The following is a 16,429-nucleotide window of genomic DNA, read 5'->3' as shown; positions in this document are numbered from 1 at the left end:
CTTTCCTTGGCGTGGAAGGCAAGCTTGGCGATGCGGATATTCAAGATCTCCTACCATTGTAACCGACTTTGTGTAACCCTAACCCTCTCCGGTGTCTATATAAACCGGAGGGTTTTAGTCCGTAGGACAACTTCATCATACAACAACCATACCATAGGCTAGCTTTTAGGGTTTAGCCTCCTTGATCTCGTGGTAGATCTACTCTTGTACTACCCATATCATCAATATTAATCAAGCAGGACGTAGGGTTTTACCTCCATCAAGAGGGCCCGAACCTGGGTAAAACATCGTGTTCCTTGCCTCCTGTTACCATCCGGCCTAGACGCACAGTTCGGGACCCCCTACCCGAGATCCGCCGGTTTTGACACCGACACCAGCGAAGACACCTATGCCCATATCTGGGCGAAGCGGCAAGCCCGGGCCGCGCGTGCCTTCGCAGTGGAGCAAACCTGCAATGTTCGTACACTCTTTGGACGAGGAGGACGAGGATGACAATGCCGCACCCGACCCCTACAACTCTAGGAGCGAGCAAATCCGCCTTGACCCGTGTTGCGTCTTCTAGCGCTACGACGACAAAGACGCAAGGGCAAGGCAAGGGCAGTCATGGGTGGACTTTCTTCATAACTCTAGTATTTAGAACATGCCAATTTTTGCTATTCTGATGACATGTACGATGAGCTAGGTGTCTGATCTACATAACCTATGCGTGCTTACTTTATGTTGCACCAGAATGTATGAATTTGAGGATTTGGTATGAAGGACGTAATTGTAGACACAGACAATTGACGGGTCATCGGCCACTGTCAGTGAACATGCCTAGGCACGCCCGCGGATGTTTGAGGGTGATATTTAATGAGTCCGGTTGTAGATGGTCTATTGTATGATGGTGTTGGACAGATACTTCAAAAAGTTGGGCCGCAAATCATAAGTTGAAAAACTACTGACTCAATCTCTCCGAAGTGCTTATTTGGTGCATACGTGCGTTCATACAAGTGAGTGCGTGTGCATTTGAGCGTTGTGCCTGTACCATGTGTTTAAAAAACAACAATTCTGAAAGAAAAAAATAGTTTGTTTTTAGAATCTGAAAAAAAAAGTACAACAATGGGCTCTCACGCGGGCTCTACGAGCCCAGCTAACCATGGGCCTCATGGCAATACAATACCCAAAATAAATCCCTCATTTCCCCCCACACAGATCCCACTCTCCCCCGTTCAAACCAAGCTCCCCGAGCCCCCAATTCCCCAAATCCGCCCTTCCCCTTCCCGTCAAGCCCCCGGCGATGCCGCCGAGGAAGAAGCGGGGGGCTCGCCCCGCCGCCCAGCAGCCGCCGCCGTCGCCGCCCAAGCCGCCCGGCCCCGACGCGTCGGTGGAGGAGAAGCTGCGGTGGTCCGCCGACCAAGAGTGTACGTGCCCCCGAGCCCTAACTCCCTCCCCCCAATCCGCCCCGCCCGAAGTCAGTTTTAGATGCTAAATTCGCGGCTAGCTACACCAAGCAGTAGGCGCGGGGGAAAGAAAGATAGAGGGAGGAGGAAGAGCGCCGTCGTACTCGTGCCGCCGCTCACCGCCGTAGGTCGTCTGTCGCCGCTGCACTGCATTTCTTGGCCCCCGTGGCTGCCATATGAACTTTCGTTCCGTGTTGGTCGCCGTTGGAAGAAGGTAAAGCGTAGGAGCCATGTGATTGACTCCCAAGAGTTTATGTGGATGCAGCACAAGCCGATTTTACTGCTTTACTATTCTTCTCTGCTTAAAGCGTCCATGAATGAATCTATGTAAAATGACGGCTTAAATTATCTTGAGGAAGCAACATACCTTCTTCAGTGTCGGGGATCTTTGGTTCAAGCCTGCTCCAAAGGATTCACCATCCCCAATTTGTCCTGGCACTGGCAGTCAGTAGGAATGTAGGATACAGTCCACTTTTTAGGCTGAACTTTGAAATCTAATGTCAATGTGAAGGTTGTAATCTAGTGCAAATATACCGACATCTTATTCTCTAGGCAGTTGGCTCTATCATGCCTGATCAAACTCTCAAATCTAATGTCAATGAGAAGGCTGTAATCTAGTGCAAGTATACCGACATCTTATTCTCTAGGCAGTTGGCTCTATCATGCCTGACCAAACTCTCACTACGATTCTTTTGAATGGAGCTCTTTCTGCTGCTATGTCAAAACCTGAATTCTTGTGATTTTTTCCTCTGTATTTAATACAATAAGAATGCATATCATAGAGGCACTGTCCTTTAACTTAATGCAATAATCAGGATTCAATTGCTAATCTACTGTCCTCAATAAATAGTTGTACGTCGGAAAGCTGCCATCAGAGCTATTCAAGCAGCAGAGAATGAGAGCGTACTCTCCCGGCTGCATCTGGTGCGATCCTACATGTCCAAGGAGCAACTAGAAACACCAGCCTTGCAATTTTTTCAGGAGAACTTGCCCAACGTGTCAGTTGTACGGAACGAAGAGCAGGGTGAGCTTGAGTTGAAATGGAAAGACTGGGATGATCTCATAAATGGAGACCAGAGGGATGACAAGGTTTCACGAGCTTCGATCACGTCATTGGCAACTGCTGCTGGTTTTCATTTCTCAGGAGATTCAGGTTCAAATGCTATCTACTTGTTGTTGATGTACTTCTATAGGCACCAAAGCAGCTTGACTTGAATGATCTTCTCACCTTATATGATGCGTGCAGTGCAGAAGAACTTCATCGAGAGCACTTTTGATTTTAACAACTTTGTAAGTATTTCTTTTGTACAGTGATGATATCGGATGTTTTTGCTGTACCGTTGACAATTCTTTTTTTTTCTCTGTTCCTTTGAAGAATTGGAGTGAGCTGCCTGAAAGCCAAACGATTGGAGCACCAGATTCTCTACAGACACCCGGGGTTTGTGTTTAACCCTCTTGACATGAAATGTTTGATCTTGAATCTCCTTTTGAGCTCACATATTGTGCTGTAACATAACCCTGAACAGGCCACGAGTAGTCGGCTCTCTTTTGGCATGACACCAAAATCAGTAAGACAACCCAAGAATGGCGAGATGCTCTTATCCGTGCACGGGTCACCTCTTGGAATGTACAAAGAGGAAAATCTGGCAGCTATTACCGGTACTTGCTTGCTCCTGACACCACAGCCATCTCTTATCGCTGTTGTTTCCTTTCTGACTAACGGGAAAACATGTTGCAGAATCTGGAAACGGAAGCGAAGAGCCGCCTCACGATGCCAGTGGCCATCAATAGTAGTAGTAAGAATTCCACATGCTTAAGCCCCTCTTTTCCTTTCCACATCCACTAGCTCACGCCTGATCTTTCATGTCCATTACAGGAGCTTAACTGGCCCTCGGCATAAAAGGCTAGGAATTTGATGCTGCATCTTCTCTTCAGGCCGAAGCTGGGACACCAATCGAAGCTCCAACCACCAATTCGGTGTACTTGCAGCAGCATCTCGAGTCCCAGTGTGTCAGCCGAGAGTCTCCGACAAGCTGCAGTGTGCGTGTAGGCTATCATGTTTGATGTATTGCAAGTGCAAGCATCCTGACTCATGTTTTTGTTTGCTAAATCATACCATGGAGAACAATGGTGAATAGCGTTCACTTTGCCAGTCATAACTCGAGTAATTTATTTTTTTTGAGAATTTTTTCATTCATATCACGAATCAGAACAAAGTAGTTGACCCTTACAAGCACACTGAAACGCAAACACAAAGGACCATGAACACCTAGAGTATCCTAAGACAACCATAACACAAGAAGATCTCCGGAGCCCTGTGTCATGATCCCTGAATCTTGAGAGAAGACCCCTGCAGTAGAAAGATCTGCAACTAGTCACAAACAGGTCATCATCTTCAACCACGGTATAATTGCCGCCACGTTGCTTCCTTCATTCTTGACACCAGCGCTGAGAGGGCATGGACATCAATCCAACACACCTGCAACAGCCGTCGCCATCTATGGCTTTGAGTACCGTGAAAAGTGTCCCTTCTGGAAGGAAGAGAGCTCAAGTCATTTGACCGGTCCAGCACCGCGGCCGGGCCATCCGCACGGACAAAACAGGATCTCTCACCAGCATCAGCGCAGAGGAAGGAGAGGAACAACAGCAACAAATCATACCAACAAGGAAGAAGAAAGGTCTTCGTCTCCCTGCATCCATCGCCCATCTGAGGACCCAAACAGCCAGTACCGATGGACCTCCAGCCACCATAGCCCGCGACCTCGACAAGATCTGGGGATCCCCAACCCCGTTGGCTCCTAGACGAAGGCAAAAGCCTCACCTGACCGCGAACGGAGCCCGGAGAAACTTATTCCAATGCGACACCGCCGCAACGGCCTCGGCAGCGTCTCCCTCAACCCTAACCCTACCAGACACCCACCAAGCGAACAGACCGGAGGTTTCCCCTCCCTCCCGCCGTCGGAGCGGCCGACGGAGAGAGAGGGAACCGGCGACATGCAAGGAAACCCTCGTCGCCTCCCTTGATCGCCTCGTGTGATCCTACTTCTTCGGGGCGGAAGTTACTCGTGTTTGCCTACTCCACGACGTTATAACTCGAGTATTTAACGCATGTTCATGTATCCCTATGATGTACCGCTTCCGTCCCGAATTAGTTGTCTTGTTAGATACATATGTATCTAGATAAACCTAGGACAACTAATTTGGGAAGGAGGTAATACAAAATACCTTGGGACAGTTGCTTGAAAAAAGAAGATGTTTCAGTCGATTTTTTTTGACTGAAATTCGATGGCTGATACTGCACCTTCCTCCTCCAGCCGAGTCTCCTCCTCTAGTTGGGTTCTCCGCTCAGCCCCCTCCATCTCCTCCCACATTGTGTCGTCCTGTCTCCGGTGAGGTCCTGGCCATGTCGTCGGGGACGTCGCGGTTGGCTGTGTCGTCCCCATCTCAGCCTCGGGGCACGACTCTGACAAATCTGAATACTTCTACACCATAGTACTACTACATTGTTTTTTTTTGAAAATAAAGAACAAATGTTTCTCAAAAGAAAAGTCGGTACTAATGGTTTTGTAAACCGAACCGGGTTCCTTTCCCACCGGATCAGAATCAGGCCAGCAGGGGGTTGGATTGGTTTCCGCTGGAGAGCCCAACACGACACACCTCCGCGGTCCAGCCTCCTTCTCTTCTCCCCCAATTCAACCGGCGTCTCTCATCAGACCCCATCGATCGCCTCCGCCCCACGCCACGCACCTCCCCTCCGCGGAAACCCGCGCCCAGAAGCAAAACCCCGCCGCCCCGCCTCCGCCCCGGCGAGCCGAGCCCCCTCCGCCGCGGCGGCGGGGACAGGAGAGGCAGAGGGGCGCCGAGGCGGAGATGGGGAACAAGATCGCGCGGACGACGCAGGCGTCGGCGACGGAGTACTACCTGCACGACCTGCCCTCCACCTACAACCTCGTGCTGCTCGACCTCGTCAGCCGCGGCCGCTTCCTCAAGTCCGTCCTCTGCAAGCACGACGAGGGCCTCCTCCTCGTCAAGGTCTACTTCAAGCGCGCCGGGGAGCCCCTCGACCTCAAGGTAATCAGTAACCGCCGCATCCGCATCCCCTTCCTTCCCCCTTCGGGTGGGAGGTCCTGAGAAGATCTGCCTGTCGCCTCGCAGGACCATGAGCGGAGGCTGGAGCGGATCCGCAGGGCGTTCCAGGGGCTCGAGGGCTCCCACGTCTGGCCCTTCCAGGTCAGGCCTCGCTCTGCTGTTTGTTCCCCATGAAAATTACTAGCAATAACCCCGGAGCTGTTTATCAATGCGTTATCTTGTGAAATTTAGTGAGGTTTAGCGATTTTCCTATGTCAAGTTGTATTATCTCTGGTGGGAATTTTAGCTGTCATGTGTATCAGCTGAGGCAGCAGGGCTGGATTTATAGTCAATTGTGTTTAGGATTTGCTTGCTTGTTATACTATCATCTTTATGGGCTTCTGCTTCCTGGACTATTTATAGATGATGTCAGGTTAAATTCTGATGGGCAGTTAGACATGGGTGTTTCCTCACAGGATGATACATGCATCAACACTGAAATATCACATATAACCTTTCAATGTGATGGGAGTGGCTTTGTTATGAAGACATGCTATGTCTCTCCCTTGGTTGACATGCTGACACAGCTTCGTATGTTTTTCAGGTCTGGTTTCAGACAGATAAGGCAGCATACCTCCTGAGGCAGTACTCCTACAGCAATCTGCATGATAGACTTAGTACACGCCCTTTCCTCAGTCAAATTGAGAAGAAGTGGCTTGCTTTTCAGGTGCGCCATTCTTCCTTTTTTGTTGCACAAAGGTGAAAGAGTTGATCATGTTGGGGGGTCTTCTATAGGAAGTTGTACAGCCTCTTTGCTAAGTGTAGCCTTAAACTAGTGGCACATGTAAGAGTCGTTCTTCATTCCTTTCCTTTCCAGATATGGTTGTCGACTTAGCTCAATTTGGTTGTGCAGTTAATACATGCTGTGGAGCAGAGCCATAGCAAGGGAGTTTGCCATGGTGAGAAGGTTTTCTCTTAAGTTATATGAGCAGTAGTGTTTTTCTTTCATTTGTATTTACACTGCTGTTTATGTTAGGTGACATAAAATGTGAGAATGTACTGGTTACCTCATGGAACTGGCTATACCTCACGGACTTTGCGTCTTTTAAACCAACTTACATCCCGGATGATGATCCATCTGATTTTTCCTTCTTCTTCGACACTGGAGGAAGGCGACGATGCTATCTCGCACCTGAAGTTAGTCCCTGAACCTAAATTATATTCAAAACTTCAATGCTCTTTTATCCACTTTATCTCAGTTTGCTTGCTCTCATTGGTGTAACAATTGTTACATGCTACTCATAGTTTGTTAATAGATGCTCTTCACTGAAATGCTTGCTCTCACTGCATTTCCATCATTCGAAAGAGGGTACAATAGGAAAAGCCTGCAATTAATAGATGTTTTAGGTAAGAGCATAAGCTTTGTAATGAGAAACTGAACCAAAACAACGGGGACCTCTAATATGAAATAGAGGGAGTACAAGAATATATCAGTAGAAAGGCCTGTATAATACTTACACAGCACCACCCAAAGCAACTGGGTTCACAAAAGCATGATAAAAAACCACTTCTGATTGATAAACTATATAAATGATCCAAAAACATTTATACCAGGCCAATTTAGACAGGTTAGCAAATCTATAGTACATACAAAATAGCAGCTCCAGGCATGAACTTACAACTTCTGCTGAGCACCCAGAATAAGAAAGAAGCATACCACAACATCCATTCACAATGTTATCCTGCTGTAATGTGATGTACTTTTATGCTATATCTTTGTTAGCTTATAACTTCTTTTTGATGGCACATTTTTATTTGTACTGTGAAATAAACTAAACTCCATTTTTTCTCCAGAGATTCCACGAACATGGTGCCGAGTCCCAAGTTTCATCAGATGCACCTCTCAAACCATCTATGGACATATTCTCTCTCGGGTATGCAGTGTTGTCTTGTTGAAGATCTTTGTTAATTTGGTCGGGAGTTGTGTTCTTCCATTGGGATATGTGTGCTTTCCATTTTGCATGTTAATGATAGATTACTGATCACTATCGTTTGCTTGAACATGTTAATTTGATCATATGTGATGTATTGTCATTTGACCTTTTTATGTGACAAAAGGGGAATTTTCTTATCAGACGAAATCTGATCGCTATTGGAATATTACAATCGACCTGTTGTGTCAGCCATACATGATGTATGTTGCTGCAATGCATTGTATCTTCACCTTGAGACAATGTACCTACCAGTGAAGTACTGAGTTTTACTATATACTGGGGAAGAATTTGGAGCTATTTTGGATTCATTTAAGGCGGCATGCATTTTTCACAAATATTGAATCACATTTTTCTTTATCGAGATTTAGGAGTGCTGTGCAGTTAGAAATCAGAAGAGTTGTTACTTAAATGAAGATGTTGATTTTCCTGTGTTTCTTCACTAGCTACTTATCTTTTCTTCAGTACTCTACTGTGCTAAAATTATAAACTGATCTGATGGATTATTTCCTTGTTTACTGATGGGCAAACTATTTTTTCCTTCTTTCCAGGTGCGTTCTTGCTGAACTTTTCCTGGAGGGTCAGCCGCTTTTTGAGCTTTCACAACTGCTTGCTTATCGGCGTGGCCAGTATGATCCAACACATACCCTAGAAAAGGTTTTCTGTTCTTTTCTTGCTCTTTGAAATAGTTTTTTTTACATCAAAATAGTTTCTGTATTTGTTTTGAATTATTTTGTAGCTGTTGTTTCTCTAACATAGAACTTGAGGTTGACATGTCTGTTATTCATTCTGAGCAACTGTAACATCCTGGTCGCTCCATGGGTGCCTGCAGAATTACTTCTTGGCTTCTTGCTATAGGGCCAGTAATACTTGTTCCTTGGGAAGTAGGACCAACAATTCATTCAGTTATGTTCTTTTTTCCCACAGTGATCTTGTTTGATGTTGGAATTTTTGTGACCAACACATACAAAATTGATTACTTGGGTATTCTGTTTTTAACTTGGTGGTTGCAATACCTTCTCAGGTTCTGGCATGGAATGTTGGATGACAACACACGTAGAATAGGAGAATTGTGAATGTATACACTTTATGATTCATATGTTTGGCTATCTGCCCAAATATTTGTCTTAAACTGAATTTTTCATACCTCTTGGACTATGCCTTAGAGTAGTACCTACCGCCTATCATTGCATGATTTGTTTTTTCCCAGGCCCTAAGAGGATACATATGGACAATTTTAAGTGGATGATCCATTGCTGAATTTAGTGCAATCATAGAACTTTAACTGGTGATAAAATTTCCATATCTGAATCTTCATTGACTGAGTAAACAATAGGGAAAGGGTTAACTGTCTTTCGTGCAAAAAGATATTTTCTATGTGGATCTAAATCAATTAATACGAATTTGACTAGTCCGTAGGTATACATTCCTTCTTACTTGCAATTCGTTTGTGAAGCATATGTACTGAAAATGCATGGTGTAGGGAGTAAGTATGAACATGCTTTCATTTGCGCGCATCTCCCACTGATTCTGCTGGTGTTTGCTGATGTTATCCAACAGGATTGCAATAGCCATTCATTCTGCCCATTGTATCATGTATCACAAGACAAGGTGCTCACTGTTAATTTGTTCTTTCAGATACAAGATGCTGGTATCCAAGATATGGTACTTCACATGATTCAGTTGGACCCCAAAGAAAGGCTATCATGTAAAAGCTATCTGCAAAAATATGCAACTGTTGTTTTTCCAACCTATTTTTCAAGATTTCTGCACAAGTTTTTCTTGGATATTGTTCCACTTGGCTCAGATGCTAGGGTAAGGATTGTTGAAGTTTGTGTTAATTCTCTGATCCATCCACTACTCTTCACCATGAGCATCCTAACATACTTTATTTGTACAGATTGAGAAGACACAGGAAAATTTTGAAAGGATACATGACATGATGATAAGTGGCTTAGCATGTGAACAAATTCAAGTATCTGGGGAGAAAGGCATTGGAGGACAAGCTGCAAATTCACCGAGAGAATCTGCCCAAAGCGCATCTTTGGTTAAGATAAACATTCCTGGAGACCATCGGCAGATTGTTGGAGACCTCAATCTCCTTCTCAAGGAAGTTGAGCAAAGGAACAACCATGGAGACACAATGGTCTCACGTGCAAATGGTATTGGGCCCTTGCAGCAGCCTAATGAAACACAAAGTCAAACTACAAGTATCTTGGCAGCTCAGAACGATGATGTATCCCATGTGCACAAAATCTCCAAGAGCAACTTACTTGCTTTAGTGTCTGGTTATGATGCCCAATCAGATACCTATAGTTTTGACATTTTCCAACAGACACACTCCAAGGTGAGCTGTGAAGGCATGGTCTTGCTTGCCTCATTAATATGCTCATCCATACGAAGTGTCAAAAAACCAGAACTGAGAAGGGCCAGTCTCATTCTTCTGAAGATCTCTTCCACATACATAGATGATGATAGTCGCTTACAGCTGGTTGTTCCCTATGTTATTGCAATGCTCTCAGATCCAGCTGCCATTGTTCGCTGTGCTGCTCTGGAAACCTTGTCTGATGTTCTGTGTCTTGTTCAAGACTTCCCTATCAGTGATGCAATGATATTCCCTGAGTATATCCTCCCGATGCTTTCTTTGCTCCCAGATGATGCAGAGGAGAGTGTTAGAGTTTGCTATGCTAGTAACATTTATAAGCTGGCTTTAACAGCTTATAGATTCCTGCTTCGTTCTCGGAGCATAGCTGATACTGGGCCTCTAGACAAATCAGTGGTGGCTGCTGCATCACAGTCTGCAGATGCACCAGCAAAGAAGAAGGATGATAAAATTGATCGTCAACTTGCACGTCTGAGGAGAAATATTTATGACATTGTGCAAGAGTTGGTGATGGGACCTAAGCAGACACCTAATGTCCGCAGAGCTCTCCTGCAAGATATAGGTTATCTATGTTACTTCTTTGGGCACAGACAAAGCAATGATTTTCTTCTTCCTATACTCCCAGCATTTCTAAATGACCATGATGAGCAACTCCGTGCAGTTTACTTTGGTCAAATCGTCGTTGTTTGCTACTTCATTGGTTCAAGAAGTGTTGAGGAATATCTCTTGCCCTATCTTGAACAGGCACTAAGTGATGATATGGAGGCTGTGGTTGTAAACGTGCTTGATTGCTTAACCATGATGTGCAAAAGCGGTTATCTGAGGAAAAGGGTAATCGTTGGCTTATTTGGGAAGGCCCTTCCATTACTATGTCATCCAATTCAATGGGTTAAAAGGTCTGCTGTAAGGCTTATTGCTGCCTGTAGTGAGAGCTTAGGGCCTGTAGATACTTATGTGTACCTTTCTCCACATTTAAGGCAATTTCTACACAGGGAGCCACCTTCATTGTCTGAAACTGCTCTTCTTGCATGTCTTAAGCCTCCAGTCTCGAAATCAGTCTTATACCAAGCTTTAGAGCTTGCCAAGGACACAGGAGAGGTTTTACTGAAGGGTGATGTTAAAAAGGAACAGATATTACATGGTGGAAGATATCCTGCTGCAACACAAAGTGTGTCCTCTGCGGCTCTGGAAGATGCTGTAAGGTTGAGAACATCTACTTTGGACATTAAAGATTCAATTTCTTCAGATAAATCGTTATATTATGGCTATGCGCCACATGCATCTGCTGGGAGCATTTCATTTTATGACGGACTGTCTAAAGGAATACCATCATATTCTGTTAATACTGATAAGCGTGGTTTAGGAGAAATATATATGCCCTGGGAATCCAACCGGCATCCAGGTTTATCAAGTTCAGTTCAAGGCTTCCAGACCAGAGAGAATCATTTCAGTAGCAAGCATGGTGATTTAAGCATCAGCGACCCAAGGAAGAGCAGCTCCCCTGTGCCAGGTGATGGTAGTTCCAACTCTGAGACAGCAGTATCGCCCTCCTTCAATAGATCATCAGTGGCTCTGGAGACAGGTTGGAAGCCTCGTGGAATTCTAGTGGCACATCTCCAAGAACATCGCTTGTCTGTCAATGATATTGCTGTGTCAGATGACAATTCCTTTTTTGTGACGGCTTCGGATGACTCGAGTATTAAGATATGGGATACAAGAAAGTTGGAAAAGGACATTGCCTTCAGATCTAGGTTAACCTATAGCTTGGGTAGTAGCCGAGCTCTATGTACTACAATGCTTTGTGGTAGTTCTCAGGTCGTTGCTGGTGCTAGCGATGGCACATTGCACTTGTTTTCTGTCGACTGTGCACGTGGAGCTGGGAGTTCTACAGAGAGGTATTCTGGCATTGTTAATGTTAAAAGGAAAGATCTGAAAGAAGGTGCAATTCTCAGTGTTGTAAATTGTTCATCAGATAGCTTTAGCCCAACCATCCTTTTCAGCACAGAACATTGTGACATCCATAAATGGGATACAAGGTCCAATTCAGAATCTTGGTCATTTAAATCGTCACCGGAGGAGGGTTATATCTCAGCACTTGTGATGGGCCAGTGTGGAAATTGGTTCATCTCAGGGTCTTCAAGAGGTGTTCTTACGTTGTGGGATCATAGGTTTTTGCTGCCTGTCAACTCATGGAACTATTCCACAGTAAGCCCTATAGAGAAATTGTGCTTGCTTATACCACCACACAACTCAATATCTTCTACTGGAAGACCACTAGTTTTTGTGGCCGCGGGCTGCAATGAAGTCTCCTTGTGGAATGCTGAGAATGGTAGCTGCCACCAGGTAATTGTATAGCTTTATATTCTTATTCTAGTATCCTGGTGATAAAACATGTCATTTACTTGCCTTTGAGAGATTACTGATGCCACACCCTAATAGGTGAAAACTTTTCTATCCTGATATACAGGGGCGGACCTACATTGAGGTGAGTGGGGGCCCAGGCCCCCACTCAAAATTTGAAACTTCAGTATTATTGGCTTGTGTCTTTTGAAAAATATGCTAAAATTCTTTGAATTTTGAAAGAATATGCCCCCACTCAAATAATTTGCCCCCAGTCAAAATACTCTCTAGGTCCGCCACTGCTGATATAGAAAGCTCATGATGTTACTTCACATGATTTAGAATGTGGAATGCCTGTTTTTTGTTCTGTTTTTTCATGTGCTTTATATCATTTTGTATAAGTAGCAGCACCTTTGAAATATGTATTGGCATCTAAAACATCGAACACACTATACAGATGTTTAGGACAGCAGGCACCGAGAATGATGCTGTTACGCCAAAGACACCATCAAAACCTCTTAACAAGACAACCGCCAAAGACGTGAGGCGGGCAGGAAACTACAAGTACAGAATCGAGGAACTGGCCGATCCGCCCCCACGCCTTCCAGGCATCCGGTGCTTGCTTCCTTTGCCAGGGGGAGATCTGTTGACCGGGGGAACAGATTTGAAGATACGCTACTGGGACCAGGCCAGGTTGAATATTACTATTATACACTCCTGCTTCTGCATTTTTCCCATTCACAACATGTAATATTAATATATATTCTTCTGTTTGATGATTTTGAAGACCTGAGCAAAGCTTCTGCATCGCCGGTCCTTCAGCGAAAGGAGTTGGAAACGACGAGTTTTACGACATACGATCCAGCTATGGTGTACAGGTTGTGCAGGTAAGTTTGTCAAAACGGCATCACTGTTTTGTTTCTCTTGTTTATCTGAAGTTACACGGTGATAGTTCTCTAGGAAAAAACATTGTAAAAAAAAGTTCTCTACCAGCTAAAGAACCTTTTGAATTCACATGTCTGTCCCTTTAACCTCCAAACTGGTGCTGCTGAATTCCTGCACGGCTATTTGATCTCCAGTGGGGCTGTGTCTCTGAATCTCTGTTGGACGCTAACAGAGTTCGACGATGTGTGCAGGAATCGTGCAAACCGCCTACACCAGCGTCCCGGTTGACGCACAAGACGCAGCTTGCGATGGCCGCCGCTGATTCTGCCGGCTGCCACCGGGACGCGATCCTTGCGTTGGCCTCCGTCAACTTGTCGAGCCAGCGGTTGATATCGGCCAGCAGAGACGGTGCAGTCAAGGTGTGGAAATAGCTACTCCGGCATGGGTAAGCCGGCGCCGTCTCCCACGATGAGAAGCAGGCAGGCCCCTCGGTGTACATACATATTTAGCCTCGTGACACAGTAGAACGTATATATCACGACTCACTGTTGTAGTGTTGTACATATGACGAGGATGTTAATCAATACAAAACTGGAGGTTGCTATGCATCTATTCCCTGGTCATTTGGGTTAGCGTAAAAATCAATTGTTTGTTGATACGTTTCTTGCACCGGAACACTCTGTTTTAGTTTAGGCTTGAGATTGACGAAAAGGGGATACTTCTTGATGCACGTTGCGAATAAGAAATACTAGTATTACTAATGCTGTATATAGAAACTTCATAGTCCATTCTACGTCACAGACAATTTTTTTTCCTGCTGCTTATTTATGTTTTGTTCGCAATTCACGTGTACACAAGGTTTAAAAGCCAGATGGTACTTGTTTGTGTTAGACCAAATTCTCCAAGGTGTGCAGCAAACTAGTAGGGTATATGTTCTAAAATGTTTTTTTTCCTGTCCCAATTTACCATTGAAGTGGAAGATCCACAACTTGCTCTGGGGTTTTACATGTTGGTTTGTGAAAAGTTCAACTTGGAGTAGTAGTGGGTAGTACTCCCTCCGGTCCTTTTTACTCTGCATATAAGAATTGTTTGAAGTCAAACTTCTTAAAGTTTGACCATATTTATATGAGAAAATATTCAGACCTACAATGCTAAATTTATACAATATGAAAACTAAAGTCATGACGCATCTAATGTCGTTGTTTTCACATTCTGAATGTTAATATTTTTTTCTATAAACTTGGTCAAAGTTCATGAGGTTTGACTTCAGACAAATTTTATATGCGAACTAAAAAGGATGGGAGGGAGTACTACCAGTAGGGTGCGGCTTGATTAATTATGATTGCGCATCATGCGTCTCGCCTTGGTTTCCACCAAACCCAGAGCGAGGGCCGCGATGCCAGAGATAGGAGTAGGAGTGGCAGTACGTAGTCCAGTATGCGCGCGCGCAGGCAGATCCGAGGGGCATCGTTATTCGCTGCTGCGATTGCGAGGAAAGCAAGAAAAGAAAGAAAAGCAGAGCGGAGCGGAGCCGAGGGATCCGATGCGACGCTGAGAGATCTGACTGGCTCGGTTCGGTTGCCGCTCGCCGCCAGCACCAGCAGTAGCAGCAGCCAGTGCTCGCTTGGCCCGTTGGCCGGAGCAGCAGCTGTTCTGTTCACCACCTGGCGCAGCCAACAAACCCCGGCCTCTGCGTGCGTGCCACCGGCACCCATCCATCCGTCCATCCAGATGAAGTTTGCGTGCCACGCCACCCACCTCCTTGGACCCTCCTTGACCAGAGTGGCAAAATTGATAAATTTGACCTATGGACGAAATCAAATCATAGAATGAAATGTTCGTGAAACTATTTCACGCGGCTGATCTTTTTGTGTGACGCCCGACACGAAGGCGCCACGCTATACTGTGCAACGTCTCATAGATAGGCGCTACACGCCTGGCCAGCGTCGCACCCGTGTGATCCAAAATTACTAAGTCAGTGTGCAGCGCATGAGAGCTAGACGCCACACTATACAGTGTAGCGCCTAGCTTGCAGGCGTTGCAATAGTGGTTGCTTCATTTTGTAGTGCAACCACTAGTGCAGCGTCTGAGAGCTAGGCGCCACACTATACGGTGCAGCGCCTAGCTTGCAGGCGTTGCAATAGTGGTTGCTTCATTTTGTAGTGCAACCACTAGTGCAGCGTCTGAAAGCTAGGCGCCACACTATACAGTGCAGCGCCTAGCTCTTAGGCTCTGCACAATGACTTAGCAATTTTTAGGCAGTCTGGGGTGCAACGCTGGCCAGACGGGTAGCGCCTATCTGTGAGGCGTTGCACAATGTAGTGTGGCGCCTTTGTGTCGGGCGTCACACAAAAAAGTCAGCCGCGTGAAATAGTTTCATAGTCAGTTTATTCTGTGATTTGATTTCGTCCACAAGTTAAATTATCAAATTTGCCTGCCTATCAATCCATGCATTGACTTGCCATCGGGAAGCGCGCGCACCGGAGCCAGAGTTGGTTTCCCCAGATGCTTTTTCTGCCAGTGGCAGTGGCTCTCTCTCTCTCGAAGAAGAAGAAGAAAGAAGAGCTCGGTCACACGCAAACGCTGGAGATTAGCAGCAGATTATTTACCGAGCCCTAACAGGTTACATGTTGTGCCGTTGACCGTGCCCTTTTCTACCTTTGACCGCCGCCAGACACGCGCCCGGTGAAACGAAAGGAAACGAGAGCATGCATGCACGTGGTCCCGGGTGACAAAGAAAGAAAGAAAGAAAGTGGAAAGGGGATGATGAGCGGGCTGATGGTCCCTCGGTCCCTTTGCTTGACCGTCATACTAGACGCATCAACAGTGTGCCACGATCAATGATCAGATCCAGGATCGCATGGCCATGGAGTGGACGGATCCGAAGAATTTTAGCGCGACGTCCATGTTCCCGCTCCCGCTGCTGCCGCTGCATGCTCCATCCTTCCTCCGTCCATGTCGTCTTTTATTTTTGAGGGAACCGTCCATGTCGTGCTAGCAGCAACTTGGCGCATGGAGCGCCCCGGGATCCAGGGAGCACTTGAAGCCACTCCTGCAACGTGTCTTCAGCATCAGAAGTAGTACAACACGGAGTAAAAAAAATCGCATGAAATCTTCTCACGTCTGAACGAGCCCGGACGTGTTTTTTTTTAGCTTCCCTAGCTACGGGCTACGGCAGTGGCATGTGCACATCCATGCATGGATCGACCGACCTTGTGCTGTGCTCTCTCTTTGCTTTTCCCGTTGGCGGGGCAACCGATGGATGGATGGCCACCCACATCCACATGGCCTTCTTTTTCCCTCTCTTTTCCATCCAATCA

The 16,429-nt window shown here is 45.8% G+C and overlaps 2 protein-coding genes across 2 annotated transcripts; both read left to right on the top strand.

Annotated features, from left to right (window-relative positions):
• The first annotated feature begins 1,195 nt into the window (after nt 1–1,195).
• LOC125512821 lies at nt 1,196–3,634 on the top strand. The gene is made up of 7 exons (XM_048677900.1): nt 1,196–1,403; nt 2,293–2,595; nt 2,689–2,732; nt 2,818–2,880; nt 2,969–3,101; nt 3,181–3,238; nt 3,319–3,634. The coding sequence occupies exons 1-6, from the start codon at nt 1,280–1,282 to the stop codon at nt 3,231–3,233; spliced, it is 720 nt and encodes a 239-aa protein (XP_048533857.1). The 5' UTR covers nt 1,196–1,279; the 3' UTR covers nt 3,234–3,238; nt 3,319–3,634.
• Nucleotides 3,635–5,083: 1,449 nt separating this feature from the next.
• Nucleotides 5,084–13,719, top strand: LOC125515159 (serine/threonine-protein kinase VPS15). Its single transcript, XM_048680601.1, has 12 exons — nt 5,084–5,513; nt 5,598–5,672; nt 6,115–6,237; nt 6,424–6,469; nt 6,547–6,707; nt 7,365–7,444; nt 8,053–8,158; nt 9,140–9,316; nt 9,402–12,227; nt 12,682–12,917; nt 13,012–13,111; nt 13,361–13,719. Exons 1-12 carry the CDS (start codon nt 5,313–5,315, stop codon nt 13,538–13,540), a joined length of 4,311 nt encoding a protein of 1,436 aa, XP_048536558.1. The 5' UTR covers nt 5,084–5,312; the 3' UTR covers nt 13,541–13,719.
• Nucleotides 13,720–16,429: the final 2,710 nt, after the last annotated feature.

Source organism: Triticum urartu, chromosome 6 (genome assembly GCF_003073215.2).
Source record: "Triticum urartu cultivar G1812 chromosome 6, Tu2.1, whole genome shotgun sequence".
In the NCBI taxonomy this organism is placed as follows: Eukaryota; Viridiplantae; Streptophyta; class Magnoliopsida; order Poales; family Poaceae; genus Triticum; species Triticum urartu.
The sequence above is the reverse complement of the archived record's forward strand: the minus strand, read 5'-3'. Positions and strand labels throughout refer to the sequence as shown.